Genomic DNA, 22,179 nt, shown 5'->3' on the forward strand with positions numbered 1-22,179 from the left:
GAGAGCAGTTTAGCTTAATTTCTGAATATCAGACAGCAGGTACCATGTAAAAACCACAAACACTCTTTATTTATATGTTCTAAAATTCCAGCCTAATGGCTTAACTCTGATGACACTCATGTAGAGCTCATGGCCAAGGAGCAACGCCCAGAGCCCGAAATAACCCCTCACTGTGATGAGCGACAGGAGTGATAACACCCTGCCATGCCCAGCTTTGATGCCTACAATACACTCAGCAGCTGTAAGACTTCTCCAGCTCCTTGGAGCTCTCACTTGGCCAACAGAGCGAGGCTTCTCATTTACTATTTGCTAGAGCAGCCCGAACACTGCTCTCACACGCTGTTGGACTCTTGTAGGGAGGGATATGAACCTGGAAGTGTCCCACTGAGTGAGGTCAAAGGGGACAATGTCTCTCTCTCTCTTCTACAGTGCTACCTCAGAGGAAGTGATAATAGAAAGTGGTAGGCTGAAATGAAAAGGGCACGGCTTCAGGAAGCCTGGGGTTTGGGCACAATGCTAACGGTCGAGTTATTAAGACTCGCCAAGCTGAACAGCCAATCAGAAAGGGTGATTACAAAGAAGGTGGTCATGTAGCAAATTCCAGAAGTCCCCCCCCCCCCCCCAAAAAAAAACAAAAAACAAAAAACAAAATCCACGTTTCCTTCCTAGTTCTTTGATGTAAATAAAAAAGAAAAGCTTGGGTAAAGACGCAGACTGAGTTAATATGGTCTTTCAAAGATAAAGACAGCAAATAAATGTCTCTGAAATGGACAATATCGTGCCACCTGTTGTTTTTTCAACTGTCAGTGAGTATTCACCTGAGACGTCTGTCTTGCTCACACACACTTAGAGAGGATTACAGACAAAAGAGACTAATTCCAGGGTATCAGATGGTGCATTTTCGTTTTTTTTCTCCTTTATGGTGTGTAGGGGTGGGGGTGGGGTGTTGGGGGGTTAAATTGCTCCTATTCATGCACTTAATCCTGCGTTTCCCTTCACTGTGGCCAACTGGCCGTATGCCTCGACCCAGCCTCAGGCGAAATCCTTCACAAAATTATGCTGCTGAGTGACAAGACACCTCTTCCAAAAGAGGAACTGATCTGTTGATCTGAGAACAACAATGATAGATACAGTCAAGACATGTGAGGAAATTGATTGCAGATCAGCTCGAAATCTTTCTCTTTTTTTTAGGAAAACAGATTAAGGATGGAGCTGTGATTGAGTTTCACAGTATTTTGATCTGACTCACGAGTTTAGAGGATGTCTGTAGAGGACAGAAATGAGCAGGTCATAACATGACGGTTGGGATGGGAAGCAGCACAGACTGTCCCTCTGTGTTTTGTACTGTAGCTGGTCTTTAATCAGCCGTCCTCTATCCTCTTCAGGTTCTTTTCTCCAAACTAATTAGCCTCCCATCTGCTAAGGGCTCCAGACAGATAATATTGTTTTATTGCAGCTGAGGTCATCAGGGAGCAGGTCTCAATGGCTAGGAGACAGTGTGTATCTAAGGTAAAGACAGTGAGAAAAGGCTACTGCAGTCCAACAACTCCCAGTGGAGCTACTGCACTTCTAGCCACCGTACTGTCCTAACCAGACTGCTTGTCCCAGAGGAGCACTCAGGACCATGAGCGTTAATCTCTGCCACTGTACACACACAATGAAGTGGAGGACTCATTCATGGTGGACATGCGAGATTGAAGAGGCTAAACTTTAAACCCAATGATTTTAAAGAAACTCATTTCTCTTTTCATTTTAATGACTCTCCTCTAGGCTACGACTTGTTTTGCTTTATCTAGAATGAATAGGACAACAGGTGCAAATAGATTACGACTAAAGCCATAGATACAGCTTTGCGTAAACCCACATATTTGAAGAGTTTTTAAAGCAAGTCCTTCCAGAAAGTATAATCTTGGTTCCTGAGTGCTGCAACATTATTCATGGACTGTCTGCGATTGATGTTAAAATATTGTCAGGCTCATAAAAAGCAAAATGACTATAGTGGTGGAAAAAAGCGACTAACCCGCAGTGAACTATTATTACAGGTTTCAATTAATCCATCCATCCAGCCTGAGGTAAATAAAACACAGTCTCACGGGTTGGTTGGGGTAGGGGCGTGTGTATCGATCCCAACCCTATACATACAGGAGTCTCTAACAAGGCTTGTACTTAGATCAATAAAACTCATCCTCTCAGTCATATCCAATTAAGAGTGTGTGGAGTAAATAAATGCTTGTGCTATAAATCAGATTAAAAAAACAACACTGTAATTGATGAGGGACAAAAAGTCTATTGGAATGTAAATAAGTCGTGATTCATTTGGTAAGGCACAACCAAAGTGGAGTGGTCCGTTGATGTAATGAAAAGTAGATGGGTTATAGCTGGAAATCGATGTGAATAAATAAGAATTGAATCAAACAAACAAAGTATAAGATTTTTAATAGCTAAGCTTCAATAAGCTGGCTCAGTTTCATTTTTGTTAATGAACAGAGGGTTTCCTTTATCGAAAAGCTGTTTAGGAAGTTAAAATTCTTTCGCTTGTGTTGAATACAGACCCAGATAGTCATATAGCTAATATGTGAAGGTCTAGTGATAGACCAAGCATCACATTTTCATCTGGACCAAAACACCATTGAATCACAGTGGTGAAGTGCACTGAAATATTGAATGTAACTTCTAGAAAATAGCCACAAATTAATCTGGTTTATTAGGTATCTCCAGCAGTACATGGACTAGAACTTAAAGTTGGGCCAAAACTGAAATTTTGCACAAGCATTCTGTAGATATGAATTGGTTTCCAAAGCTATTACACTTGGACACTTGCAAAAAGCTTGAGGTTGAACTGCTGATCATATCTCTTATCTCTTACCGCTATAAAAAAAGAAGTCTGCTTTTAGGAGAAATGGTCCCATAGAGCACCCAGTGAAGAAGGGTTCTTGTGTTGCACCTCCTCGCAGCTCCTCCTCGCAGCTCCTACATATTCTATGTAGGACACTAGCTAATCATGGGAGGCCGTGAGCTTATGTATGTGGAAGAAGGCAAATAGCACTTTCCTCTGAGTGTGTTACATTCACTTACGCTGACACTGGGTTTGGAAAGATGTGGAGGCTGGCTTCAGATGTCTCAAAGGAAGAACGTTTGCCTTCATCCTGCCCAGTTGGTTGCTGCCATGTGATGATGTGAGAATTACCTAGTAGGGTAGAATTGGCAAGACTACAGTGGGAAGAAAATGGAGGATAAAATCCCAGAAGTGAATCCTTGTAGAAGATATTTAGGAAGCTTGAGCTCTTAACGATCCAAATAAGGCTCTTTTTAACATTTCAAGAAGCTACAGCTGGTTGGAATTAACAATGCAACAAGTGAAAATATAGATTTGCTCGTATTTCCTCATTTGTAAGTTACTTCGGATGAAAACACCTGCTAAATGGATAAATGTAAAGTACAATTTATCACACTTGAATGACTCAAGTTATATGAAAAGGTGCAACGGTTAAAGTTTATATTGGGGTTGGGTTAGAATACAGTATATAAAGATTTCTTTATCCGAATTTCCCATGACATTAGAGAAAATGGTTTATGACGGTAGTATAAAAATACAACTGGATGTACTCTGATATTAAGAGTGCAACGTTGAATTACTGACTGGATAACGCAAACTCCAGCAAAGTCACACAGAGTGAAAAGATGATTTTTCAGTCTGTACAAGAAGCAATCTATCTGCTCTAATCAGCCCTCCTGTAAGTTTGTGTTTTTCATAATGTCACCCCACTTCACACTTCATATTGACTTTTAAATGGATCTCAGAGACATCCATTATTCATACGGAGATCTGGGCTGCAGCGGACTCGACTCATCCAGTGACAAATAGTTCCATCAAGCAATCTCAAAGAACATGCGGTTTCATTTCAGGAACCAGGAGTCCTTCTTTGTATTCTTGCTTTGACCGTTCACTAACCATTCCTGATTAAACAGAGGGATAAATCAGTAAATGCCAAAGAACAAAAAAAAAAAAAAACTAGAGAAATCACAGATGTTGTAATGCCCAGTGCTGATGTGACAGAGCTGTAGCTTTAAAGCTTAGCAAATTGTCAATCAGTGTAACTAGAGGCTGGTGTTTGATGCACACACACACACACACACACACACACACACACACACACACACACACACACACACATGGGGGTAGCACTCCCACCAGCTGTGCCTATGATTAATATTGCTCCGTCAGTTTGTGATGAAAAAAGCAGTGAGTGTAATTGCAGTTAAATGGAATGATGCTGGTTTCTGATGCCATGTTTGTATGTAGTCATCTGTCATCTACCCATTAATCTGCGTCGTGTGACACAGGGCAGAGATGAGCACAGATGATCATGATTTAACACACGCAAACACAAACACATAACCTTAACACTTTCAGTTTACTACAAGAGCAGAATCAAAGACCTTTACAAGGTGGGAAGCACCTTAGGAGATTTCTAAACTAAATTTTTGACACTTAAAGGAATTCTTTAAGCGTGTGTGTGGGTGTGTGTGTGTGTGTGTGTGTGTGTGTGTGTGTGTGTGTGATGAAAACAATAATAATTTCAACTACATTTGCATGTAGTGGGAATATGTAGTGACATATTTACTCCAAATTCACTTATAATGGAAGTCTAAGGTTTACACCAAACACATAATTTTGTAAAAACAGTTATTTGCTCAATTTTTAGAAATTGAGCTCCAAGTCAGTTCAGAGATGGGACAAATTTGTGGTTGTGTGTTACCACTGGAAGTGTGTGTGTGTGTGTGTGTGTGTGTGTGTGTGTGTGTGTGTGTGTGTGTGTGTGTGATCAGAGAAAACCACAAAAGCACAATTTTGTACTGTATTAATTCTAGCGATGGAAAGTTGGATAAAATTCCATAAGAAGCTTCAATAGGACTTCCTCATCATCAGACCCTAGTGTGTAACAGTAGTAATATTGAATTTGTGTTGTATAGTCTATCCATTTATCCAACCATCCGTCCATCCATCCATCCATCCGTCCATCCATCCATCCATCCATCATCCATCCATCAGTCCATCCATCCATCCATCCATCCATCCATCAGTCCGTCCGTCCGTCCATCCGTCCATCCATCCATCTGTCCATCCATCCATCCATCAATCAATCCGTCCGTTCGCCCATCTGTCCGTCAGCCCGTCCGTCCGTCCGTCCATCCATCAATCCATCCATCCGTCCATCCAGCCAACCATCCTTCCATCCATCCTTCCATCCATCCATCCATCCATCCATCCAGCCAGTCATCCATCCATCCATCCAGCAATCCATCCATCCATCCATCAATCAATCCGTCCGTCCGCCCGTCTGTCCGTCAGCCTGTCCGTCCGTCCGTCCATCCATCAATCCATCCATCCTTCCATCCATCCATCCGTCCATCAATCCATCCGTCCTTCCATCCAGCCAACCATCCATCCATCCATCCATTCATCCATCCATCCAGCCAGTCATCCATCCATCCATCCAGCAATCCATCCATCCATCCATCCATCCATCCATATTCTGTATCACTTATCCTACACAGGGTCGTGGGTAGCCTCTTTATCCTAGGAGGCTAGGATAAAGGCAGGGGACACCCTTTATGTGGTGCCAGCCCATTGCAGGGCACAATCGCACACACACTCACACACCCATTCACACACTATGGACACTTTGTCTTTGGACTCGGGGAGGAAACCCAGTGGAAATCCCTGAAGCACAGGGAAAACATGCAAACTCTGTGCACACAGAGTAGAGGCGTGAGTATTATATAGTCATATAGTTAACATTCATTGATGGTGTGATGGCCAAATCAGACCCTTTGACATCATTCTTAGAAATTATGCTTGTATATTGCATCTAAGTTGTGATGTCAAGGTGCTTTTTTTTGTGCCACTACAGTGACAGCATCTCAAAGTACTACTTACTTATTTAATACATTATTCTTCTAAATACTTACTATTAAACATATATAGTTAGTTAGCAACTTAGCAGTTTATGTTTAGCAACCAAAGTGATATTCCAGTAATCCAAACAAGGATAATCTGTAATCAGTGACAACATACAGGCAAGAGTCGAACGGCAAAACAAGAAAACAGGGCTCTCGAGGAAATACTCAACAAAATAGTACTTTAAGACTTCGCATTGATACAGTTACACAACAGGGGATAAAGGAGACAAACTAAAAACTACAATCAAAAGTAAACAAAGACACAAGCAGGCAACAAAGCAATGACAGGGCAATGAAAGGACAGGGACGGAGACAGGTATTGAAATGAAACCAAGCTATGAGCTCATTGTCAATTGTGACAAAACATGACACCATTTTCTGGAGATATTTGCTAGCTAGCTGTTTGCACTCTTTTGATAGCCCCTTGTTGCAATGCTAGCTCGATTATTGTATAGCTAGTAATGCTACTTAGCATGTTGTAAAAACTCACGACAGAATTAAAAAGCTGAGCTCTTGTATTGTTAGTTGGTTAATTCTTTCTTTCTTTCTTTCTTTCTTTCTTTCATGCAGAAGAGGGAAACATGTTTTGTTTGTGGTAACAGAGATAGAGATTGGATCAGAAAATACTGTGTGATTTCTGCACTGACAGATTTCATGCAACTCTCTGAAGTTATCTACGTCTCAGTCGCAACATTTTACTGGCCGAGAAGGTGGGGCACTAGATCAAATGTGTGTGTGTGGGTGTGTGTGTGTGTGGGGGGGGGGGGGGGGGGTAACGTTTGGCACTGTGTCAGTGTCAGCACCCAGATGGTTAGAAGAGGAGCTGAGTGACAGTCTAATGTACATGATGCACACTGGGGAAATCTCCAGGTGCTCTAAACACACACACACACACATAATAACATTCATAACATGTGACCTGGTGTGTGTGTGTGTGTGTGTGTGTGTGTGTACAAGTGGAAAAATGTGGGTCAGGTTTATATTCAACAGTTAGTGTCAATTAACTGTAGCAATGCTAATACTATACCTATACTAAACCAAATAGTTTGGCACTTTTAGTTTTTTGTTTGTTTGTTTGTTTGTTTTTACATAAGTAATTAAGTGAAAGTTTCCATTGGTGCAGACACTATAACATCAAAACTGCCACACATTCCCATCCTTGAATAGTCTTTGTGAATAGTGTTTGGTCCACTTTTCTGAAACAGGAGTGACTGCATTCCCTCATAACAGCAAACAAAATGGCCGACATGTGAATGAGGCAACATGAAACCAGAAACGTTCTCTATTTCACTGGTAGTGCAGATCAGTGGCTTTGAACAGTGCAGCTGACAACATGAAGTTGACAGAGTTGACCACACACACACACACACACACACACACACACACACACTCATTCTAACGTAGTCATAGATTAGCAACACACTATTAGCTGCATGTGTGCGTGTGTGTGTGTATGTGTGTGTATGTGTGTGTGTGTGTTAGAGAGAGAGAGAGAGAGAGAGAGAGAGAGAGAGACTCTTGCTTGCTTTCACAAACAGACCAAAAGCCCCGTGTCAACACACACACGAAGGCTCGTTGATGCCACCATGGATAAATATCTCTGCCTGCTGACAGCCAAGACCATGGAGAGAATCTCTCTTATTCACCCTCCCTCCCTCTCTCTCTCTCTCTCTCTCTCTCTCACACACACACACACACACACACACACACAGAGTGGATGATGGGGGGATGAGAGACAGCAGATGTGAAGACATGTTAAATTGCCCCTGTGATGTATGGCTTAATGAAGCTCTTGTGTTGATCGCTCTCGGCATTCATCACTGGTCTGGTGAGGGAAGCACCTCTCTCTCTCTCTCTCTCTCTCTTTCTCTCTCTCTCTCTGTTTATTTCTCTCTCTCATTCTCACACTGCACAGAGAAATTCTGACAAACTGCAATTCCATTTAACCTTGGATGGCCGGCGCTAACATCTTCCACGGGCCGATTTTCAATAAGGGCTGAGGGAAAGCTGTGATTAAACCAGAATCACACACACACACACACACACACACACACACACCTGCCTTGAAAACTAGTTTTTTTTTTTTTAGTATTTCTAGTGTTTACACAGCTCAATCACTTTTATTTCCATTATTAAACATACTCAAATACTTCAATATCTTCCAATAAAGACATTCCTCAATCCATACTTCCCTATTCACACCTTGTATCCTCCTTGTCCACCATCTCTCGTCCCCTTGAACACACCACTCACCTCTGCCCCTATACAAACTCAATTTACGCTTGTTGATGGCAGTGCCAGCATTTGTTGGGTCTACGGTGAGACAAGGCTGCTGATTGGGATGATCTCCTTATGATTGGACCTATGATTGTCAGAGCTGACCTATAATTCCCTGCAGTACCTCAGTGATTCAGTCTGAATGATAAGGAGTGCACACACACACACACACACACACACACACACACACACACACAAAGGTTAACTAGCTGTGGCACAAGCCCACTGACCTGTGTGTGTGTGTGTGTGTGTGTGTGTGTGTGTGTGTGTGTGTGTGTGTGTGTGTGGTATAGGGACCTCATAATATTTTACACTGTGACCTGCTTGCCTCAGAATGGTGTAATTAAATCAACAAACTGGTTATACACTCATTTATTTAACAGACACTCGTTACTACAGTGACTTTGGACGCTTTAAAAAAAAATCTATTTGTCTGTTTGATTAAGTTCAAATCTGATCTTCTAGTTTGTTTCCTATTTGAACTCATTCGATTTCACACATAAAGAGTAGTAAATAATAAACAAATCAATCATTTTAAAACTCTCAGGTTAGGTTTGTTTTGTGAACTGTATACTTAGCATATCTTTGTTACCTTTAAGTTACATACTAAAAAATGATTTGCTTAAAATGTATGCAATTCAATCTAAATATGAAAAGAAATGAGAAAATGAGAAAAAATCTTATTTAATTACTCTTTTTTTCCTTATTAATGTAAAAAAGAGGCATGCTGAGGTTACACGTTATTTATAATTATAAACAGATCAGACGTGTTGTTATTGATGATGTGTTGTTCTTTAATAAATAAATCAAAACGTATAAATCTGAGGTGCAGAGGAATACAGCAGAATATTCAGGATGTACTGTTACACTGTGGTTACAGGAACTCTGGTCCATCGCACCATCCCAGCGTTGATTATTTGTCTTTAAGTCTTCTCTTCTTTAAATATCTCAAAAATGTGTATCTAATGAAAGGAAGTTGATTTCCTGTGCTATTTTGCCCAGCGTGGTGGAATACGCAGGAGTGGAACATGCAGACTGTCGTGATAACGCAAAGAAAATATTCAAATCGAAGAAGAGTGTTAACACTAACTATCATAGGAAGTTAAAACTCTCAGTGCATGTGATGCTGATTTATGAAAATGATGCCAGATTGGGCTTAAAACAATAGAACGGTGGAAAGTAATAAGGGGAATTACTCCCGGAATCATCCTCTGAATAGAAATGGCAATATTTTCATATTTAGACATTCTAAACTTAGAAATATAATATTTGAAAGTAGTCTACTTTACAGTTTACAGTTATTCATTTAGAAGACGCTTTTATCTAAAGCGACTTACAAATGATGAAATACAAGCAAAGCGATAAATCAAGTGGAGAACAATACAAGTAGTGCTACTGTACAAGATCTTTAATTGAGTTCTAGGAAAGCAAAGTGCGCAGAGTAGAGGTGTATGAGAGTAAGGTTTTTATTATTATTAATATTATAAAAAAGGATAATGTGGGGTTGGCATTTTAGGGGTTAGTTATGTGTCCACAGAAGAGGTGGGTCATTAGCTGTTTTTTGAAGATGGTGAGAGATTCTGTGGTCCGGATTGAGGTTGGAAGTTCATTCCACCACTGAGAGATATTTAGTGTGAAGGTTCTGGAAAGCGACCTTGAGCCACACTGAGTAGGCACTACTAAGCGTCAGTTTTTAATTGATCGCAGATTGCGTGAGGGCATGTAAGCCTCAAGGAGAGTGTTGAGGTAGGAGGGTGCTGTTCCAGACAAGGTCTTGTAGGTGAGCATCAAGGCCTTGAATTTGATACGGGCGGCTACAGGAAGCCAGTGGAGGGAGATGAAGAGGGGTGTTACATGGGTTACATGGGCTGGTTGAAGGCGAGGCGTGCTTCTGCATTCTGAATCAGTTAATATGTTGAGATGTTTCCTTTAGAGACAGAAAAGAAAACATACTTTTCAAGGTCATTTTTCCATTGCATTGTATACTCAGGTTTAATAGGCAGGCTGTTCATGTTCTTCAGCCCAGATATACAGAATATTCTACTTCTTGCACTATACAGACTCTGGCACTCAGTTAAGCAGCTTGCACGTCAAAAAAAAAACAAAAAAAACCCTGCTGCCTAAAATCCTTAATAAACAGCATGTTCCTGCAATTGGACCGAAACAGGCTTGAATTATAGTTCCACTGCAGTCAAAATATACGGCTTTCCATGGAAGTGGACTGTGACCACTACTCTCGGGTGAGCTCAGAGAGCTTGTGGTTCGTACCTGCCCAAACAAACCTAAAAATTAGGTTAGGCCTACCTAAAATGCACTAGATTTCTATTTTACTTGTATTAATACTGCAAATGTGATGCATAAAGTCACTCATGGATTCACATCAGAGTTAAAGATCTTGCCTGAGAGCTCAAAAACTCAAAAGCACAAAAAGACTCAATGTTCCTGAATGCAAGGTAGCTATAAAGCGCAGTTGCTCTTACTTACAGCAGAGACTCAGCTCAGATAGTTAGCTATCTTTGAGATTGATGGAGGTATTAGACTGCATGTTGAAGCTTTGGAAGCTGGTCTGTTTGAGCAGAGGGTACAGATGAGTGAGGTAAAAGAGAGCTGGACAGAAGAAGGCTCTAAAGCTCTGCTGCATCGCTCTTTTTAGAGGTAAATGAAGCTAGGAATAAATCCCACTGGCACCGCTATCAGCAGGTCGAATGGCATTGTGGATAGTGTACGAAAAAGGGTTAACCAAAATGAAAATAGACGAAGATGTCGATGAAAGAAGTTTAAACTCAAAAGGTCAGCTGGGAATTTCATTAAAATAATATACTGTAAATCTTGGATGCAGTTGAAGAGGTTCATTAATAAAGGTGTTAATGTTAATTAATAAAGATTGACATACAAGTCGCTCAGGGTGGGTTTTTCATTTAACTCTATGCCTGTGTGTGTGTGTGTGTGTGTGTGTGTGTGTGTGTGTGTGTATGAGACCTGGTTGTAGCAGTAATTACATTACCTGCACTACACACACCCTCAGCTGATAATTCCTGACCCCTGTGACCCCCCGTGACCACGTTTTCACCATTCTACCCAGATTAGCCATCTTCAGTCCTGGTCAATCCTGTATAAATCAATCCAGTATAAATTATCACCTCCACTAAAGGCTACTGTCTGATTAAAAACAATACACATCCCGGTTAATATATGACAAATCGAGAGAGAGAGAAAGAGAGAGAGAGAAAGAGAGAGAGAGAGAGTGAGAGAGTGAGTGTCTTTTCTCCTCTGGGAAATCTGCTGCTCGGAACTCTAATTAAATCACTGTAGCTCTCCGGTGGAAGCCTGTTTATTCACTCGGGGCCAACACAGACAGGACACAGGAGGTGTCTCTCACTCTAATCAAACGATACTGTCGTTCCATTCAATATAGGAATGAAGCCTGGAAGAATTAAGAGACTGCTTCTCTATAAGTTTGTTTGCTCCCTCCAAAGTTGTCCAAATGCAAAAGAGAAAAGCTGTTCCGAAGCAGAGGATGAAATAAATCATCGTTGGATGCCATGAAAGGTGTTCATTAGCACGCTCCAAGCAAATTTCATCTCTAGGTACAGTAGCTCCCTGTATATTGAATGATATCTGCCCTTACATCACACTTTATACTGACAGATAGCCTTCGTGAATATGATATGTGGCCACTCCTTATCGCTCCATGAGCTGAGTCGTCAGGCTGACACTTTTTTTTTTATCCTTCGTCTCATTCCTTACGCATCACTCCCTCTCTCCGCCGATGATAGACAGTGAATAACTTCCGCCATTATGTCCCCGGGACGAGAAACAAGGCCTCTCAAGAGGATAATTACAGGAAGCTGTCGGTCCATCTCCTCCTCACACACACACACACACACACACATTTACACTTGCTTACACATGCTGACACAGCTGCAAACCCTGTTTCTGTCTGAGAGCAGACTGAGAACACACAGAAACAGGTCAGGCCGCCGAACACCATTTAAAAGAGGCGATTGACACAATATGAAACTTTCATACTAAGTAGTGTGTCAAAATACTGCAATATCAATGGTAAAGTAAAATATGCTAGTGTGTTCACGGTGTTGTTTATGAAGTGAGGCAGAATTAAACACGGACTTCCTGTTTAGAAGGTAATAAGAAAAATCCTGCACCAAAAGAATGTAGAAAGTAATAAATTTTAGAATGTGTTAGGAACACTGTGTCATTTGGACTATGACCTGTTGCAGTGCATTGTGGGATTTCATCAGTACACCAAATAACACTGGGTTGTCATCATAATATTAATAATAATAATAATAACAATAGTAATAATAATAATAATAATAATAATGTTCCTTAGTAATTTAATGTCATTTCCTGATATACAGTAGGCTCCATTGAAAATGCATGGTAATTAAGAGGTTACTAATTAGATTATTAATAATTACTTATCAAAACCTCTGACAAATTGCAATTAGACCAACAGGATAAAGAATCCGATCTGAATAAAGATTCATTCGTTCGTTCGTTCATCTTCAATTACCACTTTATCCTGGTCAGGTGGAAGAAAACACCCTGGCTGGGACACCAGTCCATCGCAGGTCATCATGCACACACACATTCACTCACACATCCACACTTGGGGCGATTTAGTGCATCCATCTACTGATATGTTTTTTGGCATGTGGAAAGAAACTGGAGAACTCCAAAGAAACCCACACAAACACAGAGAGAACAAGTGAAACTCTGCACAGACAGTAAACTGAGCTCGGGATTAAACCCAGGACCCTGGAGCTGTGAAGCAGCAACACTACTCACAATTTTGAAACATTTTATAGTTCAATTAATATAAACAAAATAACATGATAAAAAATAATCCTACCATTAGGCTGTTTCTCCATGACCTGTATCTCCTGTCTCTTCACTGTGATTCGTCATGATCAATGAAGGTCAAACTGCCCACAATATTACAGTGATGAGTTAAATCAACATGAGCTGCACTGTACATGAACTGCAGTTGAGCTATAAATCTCAGAGACAGGTCAGAATTGGGATTGTCATTAGGGTGGCAATGCTTATTTCAAGGCCACCCTGTGCCAACCCATGTGGCCATGCCCCCTGAACCTTATTAAATAGCTTATAAACGTTATCGATATTAAATAAACGTATTAAATGTTTGTGATTTTAATTTTCTATTTTATTTTTGTTTTGTGGTGTGCTTGTAAAAGCACGGGGGGAGGGGGGGGGGACAACAAATATTTCACGAGATGAAACCTTTTTCCGCATGTAATTATCTGAGTAATATGTGATCACGTGAACATAAACACAAAACATAAAGGTGCATTTACTCAGGCTATGTCCTGGTTGGGGTTGAGGTTGGGGTGCGGGGGTGCGGGGAGGGGGTTGGGAGCTGATTGACATTTGACCATAAAAATGTGTGTGCATCATTCACGTGCAAGTTTCTGTAAGAGGAAGAAGCACTTTTATATATATATATATATATATATATATATATATATATATATATATATATATATATATATATATATATATAAAAATATTTATGAGCTGTGGGTCTGAGAAAATGTTATAATACAGAAGGGGAAAAAATGCGTGATGCGGGAAAGTTTTCTGAAGCTTTTATAAATTAAATAATTAGCTTCCTAGAGGTGGAATGATTTCAAAACACTGACTCGCTTTCTTACAGTTTTAGAAAAGTCACCAGTGAAACAAACAACAACGAGACAAAGAATCAACAAACAAACAAACATGAATGATTCATTTTTAGGCTGAATTTTGATCTGTCTATGAAAGTTGCTCAAAGTCAAATTTCATTAAAAGCAACGTGAGATCTAAACTATCCAATCTGATCATTTGTGTAGCCTACAATTTAAAAAAAAATTTTTTTTTAATGATTGTGTCGAGAGCTAATTAAGTGATGTAGGATTATTCAGCCTTCAGACATTTGCTATTTCCAGTTATACAGGAGTCCAACTACTTTGTCACTAGTGTTTATCAAACACTCATTTTCTGCAGGATGCTGTTGGTTTCGCATGACTGCTTTGACAACTATGTTTAAACCCTTAAGCAAAAAAAAAAAAAAAAAAAAAAAACCGACTGGGAGAACATATGTAAAATAATAATAATAATAATAATAATAATAATAATAATAATAATAATAATAATAATAAAGAAAAATAGCCTAATTAAAAGAAAAGACAATAAAGATAACATACGAATGCTTGATTTTTGGAGTCTTTATTGTGTGGAGCACAGCGTGTGTTTGTTACTGCTAAACTGTGTGAGCTTGCTGGTCATCTCTGTACGAGTCGTGTTGTTTGTGGGCTTCGTATGATATTTTATAGCCTGCTATTTCACGCAACACTGCGTCCGCTAATTTCTTTATGATAGGCAGCTAATTGCACGGCGGGTAATTACAGCGGTTTGAGTAGCGCGCGCTTCCATTATAACAATTTTTTTTAATTAATACGTATTTGAACTCTAAAAAAAATTAAAGAAATATATAATAAGAAAACGCACAAATAAAAAAACATGCATATAATTATGCTTGAGAGGTAGGCTACTTAAAAATCCCGCACTGCTTGAATGACCTGAAGAGCGCGCACCTACACACACACACACACACACGCACACACACACACACACACACACACACACAAACTTGCATTGCATTAGAAGAATTTTTCAGCATCAAAACAGCAATTAAATCGCCCTCTTGCCATTTTTTCCTGACATTAGAGCCAAGCGGGCATTTGTTTTTTTGTGTGTTTTTTTTTTCTTCCCCCGCAGGATTGTTCGAAAGCACGCGAATCGCGCTGCGTTTTGTCCGCGCGCGCTGGTCCGTGATAATGCGCTCATTATGAAGCCGCGAAGGGAACAGGTTTCAAACGGGGATTCACGAGCGCGATATCCACCGCCATCAGTGTGAGAATAGACGAGCTGAAAAGACGGAACATCTGTTCCGGACCGGCCTGCAGTTTAGCTCAACCTGTACACCGGGCTTTGAAGTTTGCGACAGGGGTGAATGATGGGGACCTTATGGCACTGTAGATGCATGAGAAAATCGTTAAAGACTACATGCAGAGAGAGAGAGAGAGAGAGAGAGAGAGAGAGAGAGAGAGAGAGAGAGAGAGAGAGACTTGCTATAAACCCGACAATTCTAGAAAAACTTGGGGAAGTGTTGCATATGAGATTTAACCCGTTTGAACATTTTATTTTCTTATAATTTTCTTTATAATTTTCTACTGCAAAACATTTAATTGTACAAGGAAGCTTTTTATATCTTGAATCTTGATTCAACACCGAAACAAAACATTTCTGAAAATAAATGAAAAGACCTTCAAACTGAAGTACAGGATTTCTGGTCTCCCTGGAAACAAACAAACAAAAAAGTTCATTAGAACATTCCTTAAAAATATTATTTAAAACAAAGGATGGCTCTTATTTTGTAGCAGATAATGAACTAAAGAATCATTTCCAATTCTCAAGTCTTTCTACATAAACATTTTATGTGGCCCCAACAAAATGGTTAAAGAACAAAACATTAAAGAATTCTTTGGGGAACCAAAAATGACCTTAAAGCTCTAAAGACCTATTTCAGCACATTTATATTGATCAAAAATGCAACAAAGAAAATATAAGTAATAAAATAACGATGACAAAATACGTAGTCAGATTTCAGAGTCTAAGAACTACAAGAATGTTTAGATCATTATAAGAAATATCACTTACACTAGATGATTTATCACAAAACTATTTTAATTCTTAGAAACTCACAGACAACATAACACACAAAATCTGTCATCATATCAATAAAAAAATAAAGCGACATCTTCGCACATTTTTTCTACAACCTCTCAAGAGTGTACTGGCCTCACTGGTCCCAGTCTGATATCCAGATAAAGCGACAGGGATTTAATAGACTTGTGTCGTTTCTTTCTCTCTCGCAATAACCAGCTTGGTCAGACAGCGTATGCAGGCCCGGACAGGATACACGTCATATCATGCAAATAAAACTACGCGTGATTAAAACACGCCACTTTATTAAATTTGAATTTCAAATGAAATGTAGGCTGTCGGCGTGCAGCGCATGTTAATGGACTCAGTTCGGTTCAGTGCATGCACTTCAGGAGTCTTACATTTAGATATAATTGTTTTTTCCCCCCTTCTTCTTCTGTAGCCTATTATCATCATTATTATTATTGTTATTATTATTATTATTGTTGTTGTTGTTGTTGTTGTTGTTGTTATTATTATTGCTATTATTATTATTATCATTACTACTACTACTACTACTACTACTACTACTACTAATAATAATAATAATAATAATAAATACATTATTTGCATTTACCTATAAACTAATCATGACAAAGAAAATTATACACCCTTAAAAATGGTTCCATAGACCTATATGTTTTTTTTTTGTTTTTTTTTTTTGTTTTTTGTTTTTTTGGTTTGTCAACGCTATGTAGAACTCAACAACAGAGGATTTCCCCTTTAAAAAAAAAAACTTTCCAAGTAGAGCTCCTTTAGAAAGGACCTAAAAACCTTTTGAGGAACTCTTTGTCTAAAATAATGAAATACTCCAAACGTTCACCTTGATGTAAATGAAGTGAAAAGCAATGGGGCCAACGAGGATGAAGTTCATTCATTTTTTTCCCCTTCATATTTGACGCGCACGTCCTGCCACGTGCACACCCACTTCCGCCCCTTGGGCTGGTCAACCACGCCTTCACAAGGCACAATGACCCGTGAGCCCCACTTCACAGATTACACATAATTATTAGGATCCGTGTATGAGGACTGACATAAAAGCAGACATTCATAGAAGAAGAAAAAAAAGGTTCAATCAAAAATGCTAAAAACCCTAAATGGTTCTTCACTTTGGGGAGAACCTGTAGCTAAAGATTCCATGTAGAACCCTACAACACAGTATTTCCTTATCAAGTTGAATACCTTAATGAAACTATGAACCCTTAACCACCCAAAGCGCCCTTGAGTAACCTTTGTAAGTGATGCTGTGCAAAGAACCAAATCTTACCATCTTCACTTACACACTCTCATAAAATAGGGTACTAAACTTACCATTCCTTGTTGATAATGTGTCCTTACACTAATGTATATTTACCTAGGAAGGCATAAAGGTACATTTAAAGCTTTATTCTAAAATATCTGCATAATAATGGACCACCTTTCCAGGTGAAAGAATGTACAAAGGATCATGGTACCACCTTACACTCTGAGATATAAAGACCCCTTAAAGTTGTCCCATTAGTATGTAGGCGAGCATAATTTAAGGGGCCTAATTGGACCTTAAAACACTGGTGTACATTTAAAGATTTTCTCTAAAAGCTAATTAAAAGTACACCAGGTAACAAATTAAAATGATAAATGGCACAAATCATATCTCCTTATATCTAACCCTAACCCTGGTCCCATGCCAGCGACAAGAAAAAGTACAGTTTTTCTAAGAGTGTGTCAGTAAGGATGATAAGATTTGGTTGGTGTTTTTTCACAGCATCAGAAATAGACTGGCACAGTTTTACAAACAAAGGTTCCTCGATGGTACTTTGGATAGTTAAAAGTATTCAACTTGGGAATAGAGGAAAGCACTTTGTTTCTGAAAGTGCATCAACAAAGAAAGGTACAAAGAAAGTTGTTTTTTTTTTCACTTCTAGGGTGTTTCACTGGGATGTAAGCATTAATTCTTCAGCCACTATAAAACGTGGCAAACGTTTTATAGTGGCTGAAAAATTAGTGTTTACATCCTAGTAAAAAAAAAAAAAAAAACCCTTAGAAATATTATAGGCCTTATAAGAAAAGAATATGGCTGCCATGGTTTGATATATTCGCTTATAAATCGATGCTGCGTTAAACAGTCGTTCCAGGTCCTCATAGAGAAGAAGGGGGGATCCCCATCAGAAAAGATGACCGGACCTTGCAGCCACGCCCACTTGTATGCTTTAACATCTGCACTTGTGTTGAGAAGCTCGAAGAGCAGAGACGTCAACTGTAATGACGTCACGACTTCTACGAATCTGATTGGTCGAAAGCCGACTCCTGCGGAACTTCAAAGGCAGAGTGGAGCTACAACTGTACTGAGAAAGGGGCGGAGAGCACAGTGTATGACAATACTGCTTTAAAAAAACAACCCGAACAAGCGCGTAGTCTATAAATGTAAAGGTATTCTCAAAGGTGGACACTTCTGGGATGGCAACTTCACTTCTAGGGGTGAGTAAGAGTTTACCGTTTGCTTCTGAGTGGTATTTTTTTTTTTTTTTTTTTTTTTTGTATTTTCGTTTTTTCCAGATTTAGTTTGTCTTGCTCGTAGTTGAAGACACGGATCACGCTCAAAAGTTTGAAATCGATCTGCACATTTGTAATAAAAATATAAATGAAAAGAAATATATTGAGATATGTTTACATGTACATATATACTTCTACAATAGTTCAATTACATTTTAATTTGTTTAATGTATCACAAAAAGTGTCGGGTTTTATTTGTAGAGAATATGCTACTTATAAAAACGTGCATAATTATATAATATAATATAATATAATATAATATAATATAATTTTCTGTTTAATAAGTTCTTATTTTACCTTATTATATATTTTTAGAATATTGTTCTGAGACCACGCGTTTTTTCCCCTCTGTGGCTCAACATGTTTTTGTATTTGTTGTCTGTAATCACTCCAGGAAGAGCCCAAGTTTGGATCTACTCCTTTAGCCATGCTGGCTGCAACCTGTAACAAAATCGGCAGTCCGAGCCCTACATCTGCCATGATATCGGACAGCGCGTCGTTTGGAAAAGGCTTCCATCCTTGGAAACGAGGCTCTCCGGGAAGCTGCAGTCTCGGGTCGAGTCTGTCGTCTCGAGGAGGAAACGGCCTGGCAGAAACCTTTAGCGCAAACGGTTCTCCAGTTTCCAGCGCTTTCTCACTAACGACCAGCAGCGTGTCCGGGAGCCCCTTCGGGAGCGATTACTCCGCGTTTCAGACTTCGGTGTCCATCTCAGGCGGATCTCAGGAGCCGAACTCACAGCCAGTGTTCATCTCCAAAGTGCACACTTCGGTGGACAGCCTGCAGGGCATCTACCCGAGGATGGGCGTCGCGCACGCGTACGACTCTTGGTTCAAGTCGGGCATCGCGGCTGGGGACGTGGGTGCGTCGGCTGGCGCATCGGCCTGGTGGGACGTGGGCACGGGTTGGATCGACAATCCGCTGGGCGCCAACGGCCTCCAGACCTCGCTGCATTCTCCGTTAGGAGGCTACAACTCGGACTACTCGGCGGCGCTCGGTCACTCGGCGTTCAGCGCTGCTTCATCGCCGCACCTACTCGCCGGCGGGCAGCACCTTGTGGACGGATTCAAACCCGTATTGCCGGCCTCATACCAGGACTCTAGCCCAAGCTCAGTGGCGGGCGCCAGCGGAGCCGTCCTAACCGCATCGCCTGCTGTAACCCTCGCGGGCTCTCCACGCTCGTCTGCGCGGCGCTATGCGGGCAGGGCGACATGCGATTGCCCGAACTGCCAAGAAGCTGAACGGCTCGGACCGGCAGGAGCGAGCCTACGGCGCAAAGGGCTGCACAGTTGCCACATCCCGGGCTGCGGTAAAGTCTACGGCAAGACGTCTCACCTGAAGGCTCACTTGCGCTGGCATACGGGCGAGAGGCCGTTCGTGTGCAACTGGTTGTTTTGCGGCAAGAGATTCACACGCTCCGATGAGCTCCAGAGGCACTTGCGCACGCACACCGGCGAGAAGCGCTTCGCCTGCCCCGTGTGCAACAAGCGCTTCATGCGCAGTGACCACCTCAGCAAACATGTGAAGACACACAGCGCCGGCGGCACCGAAAACTCAGCATCGAACGGCGGCGTGTGCAAAAAGGGCAGCGACACCGACAGTGAACAGAGCGCGCCGGGCAGCCCTGCGTGTCAGTCCCCGGATAACGCTGCGCACTACGGATCCAGTCCAGACGGCAAGCACGAACGGCCACAATTCAATCAACTGAACAATCTGAATTTGTAAAAAAATAAATGGTAAAATTGCGTCAAGGCTGTGTCAGTACGCCTACTTCTATCGATCCAGTACAAAAAAACTTTTTAAAAAAAATGTTATCTAATATTTTATTCAAAAGTCTCAGGTGTCTTCATAAACACAGACAGGGAGCAGTGACAACTTCCAGTAGCCTACAGTGTAAAAGCCTGGAGACCTTCGTGGAACATCAATGAAAAAACACCCTTATGTTTACTGTATATATTTAGGTTCACTATGAGATGTCTTGTTTGATTTAACTATACTGAGGCACTTTACTCTTCATATTTAAAAACGGTTTATTTTATGATAAACCAAATACACCATACACTCAGCAAGACAACCCTGAGTACATCTGATATTTTAAAAACTCTGAATGGTGTTTGCCTAAAACAAAAATCGATCAAATGTTGCTTAGTTGTCAGAGAAGGCTCTAATGGCCTTTAGGACACTTGTGAAATGTATACTCAAGCAAATTTAAAGAATCCAATCTCAGTGTGGTATTGTACCGTAGTTTTTAATTTCTTTGTGACTCGAAACTGCTCAGATATTTACCACAGTGCGGGACATGTTCAGTTTCTCCTGGAAAACAAACTGAAAAGTTGTACATACAAGTGTCTTTCAGTTTTATTTATCCACGAGTTTGAGCTGTACTTTGAAGTCTGTCAGAGTCGCACTTTGAATTTATATTTATGATTTTAGAATAGGAGCATTTCTATCAGGTTGTTAATCTTTTTTCCCCCCCGTTATTTAATATTTTTTTTGTTTGTTTGTTTAATTTAATTGCGCATGTGTGTTTGTATTTACTGACGATTGGTTTTAAGGTTAATATCTCTTAATAAAGTCAGATTGAGTTTGACTACAAATGAAATTCACTTGTTTTGGTCTCCGATGCAGCACTTAAACGAGTCGGGATAATCCTAAATTATTTGTGTTGCTCTGTGAACTGCGGCTGTGTGTGTTAAACAGAAGTTAAATAAAACTTTATTATCGAATTGTTTTTTTTATTATTATTTATTTAGAATTTTATAAAGCATGCTAGCATGTCCTTGTAAGGGTTAAACTCAGTTTGGAAACGATTTTCGGGAAAACTTCAACACTCGGAATGAAAAATCCTAAAAACAAAAAAGGAAAGAAAAATAATGAAATTACGTCCAACACAATTACACAATTACACAATTAATAAGGTTGTTTTTATATAATTCAAATGTACGATTGGAATATGCTCTTTTTATATAAGTTATCAGTTAGTTGCCATGCAAGGCTTTATAACGCGTTATAAGGAAGCCAAGATAGTTGAGCCATTAGTCATTCTAATGATTATTGTTGCTGCTGCTGTTGTTGTTGTTGTTGTTGTATTTTAAACCAGGTAAACATAAATCTGGTCATGTATGGCGAATTTCTTGCTTAAAGTCAATCAGTTCAACTTGTCACTTTATTATTTGGAGTGAAATTATTCAACCTGTCAGTTTATTAAAAAGGCTAAATATATAGATCAATATTTCAGTTAACAACAAGGAGGCAAGTTTACGTGTTAACGCGCTTTTTGTTCTGCTCTGAAAGATTTAATGAAAAATTTATTTTCAAAAAAGCATCACAAGTCAAACAAATATTGCAGGACTTTTTTTCTAAAGAGTGAAAAAGCTGAAGGAGGTCAGTTTAGTACTCAGTTTTGAGAGTGAGCTGGGCAAAGTCTGTATCTCCTCAGCCTGGATCTTCACAGTGCCACTGAAATACTGGACACTCTCAGGCTGAACATAGAAAATAAAAAGATCCTCCTTTAAAAAGTTGGAAAAGTAGGAATTACGAGTTTACAGGGGCAATATGAGGAATAAGGAGGGGGAAAATAGAATATGTAATATTTGTGGTAGTTGTGGATTTAGGGGTTT

The 22,179-nt window shown here is 40.0% G+C and overlaps 1 protein-coding gene and 1 long non-coding RNA gene across 2 annotated transcripts; one reads left to right on the forward strand and one right to left on the reverse strand.

The window, feature by feature from the left end:
* Positions 1–9,343: 9,343 nt before the first annotated feature.
* On the reverse strand, positions 9,344–16,493 carry LOC128600503 (uncharacterized). The gene is made up of 4 exons (XR_008384565.1): positions 16,107–16,493; positions 15,591–15,622; positions 13,115–13,187; positions 9,344–10,168 (listed from the first exon to the last, which is right to left on the reverse strand). It is a non-coding gene; the product is annotated as an uncharacterized LOC128600503 (long non-coding RNA).
* Positions 16,494–17,988: 1,495 nt separating this feature from the next.
* sp8a (sp8 transcription factor a) lies at positions 17,989–21,633 on the forward strand. The gene is made up of 2 exons (XM_053613463.1): positions 17,989–18,486; positions 18,956–21,633. Exons 1-2 carry the CDS (start codon positions 18,466–18,468, stop codon positions 20,282–20,284), a joined length of 1,350 nt encoding a protein of 449 aa, XP_053469438.1. The 5' UTR covers positions 17,989–18,465; the 3' UTR covers positions 20,285–21,633.
* Positions 21,634–22,179: the final 546 nt, after the last annotated feature.

This window comes from Ictalurus furcatus, chromosome 24 (genome assembly GCF_023375685.1).
Source record: "Ictalurus furcatus strain D&B chromosome 24, Billie_1.0, whole genome shotgun sequence".
Classification (NCBI taxonomy): Eukaryota; Metazoa; Chordata; class Actinopteri; order Siluriformes; family Ictaluridae; genus Ictalurus; species Ictalurus furcatus.

Excerpts from the sequence above, each read along its gene's own strand:
- sp8a (XM_053613463.1), top strand. The coding sequence starts at position 18,466 with ATGGCAACTTCACTTCTAGGG. Across the intron at positions 18,487-18,955 it reads TGGCAACTTCACTTCTAGGG|GAAGAGCCCAAGTTTGGATC; the intron begins GTGAGTAAGAGT and ends TAATCACTCCAG.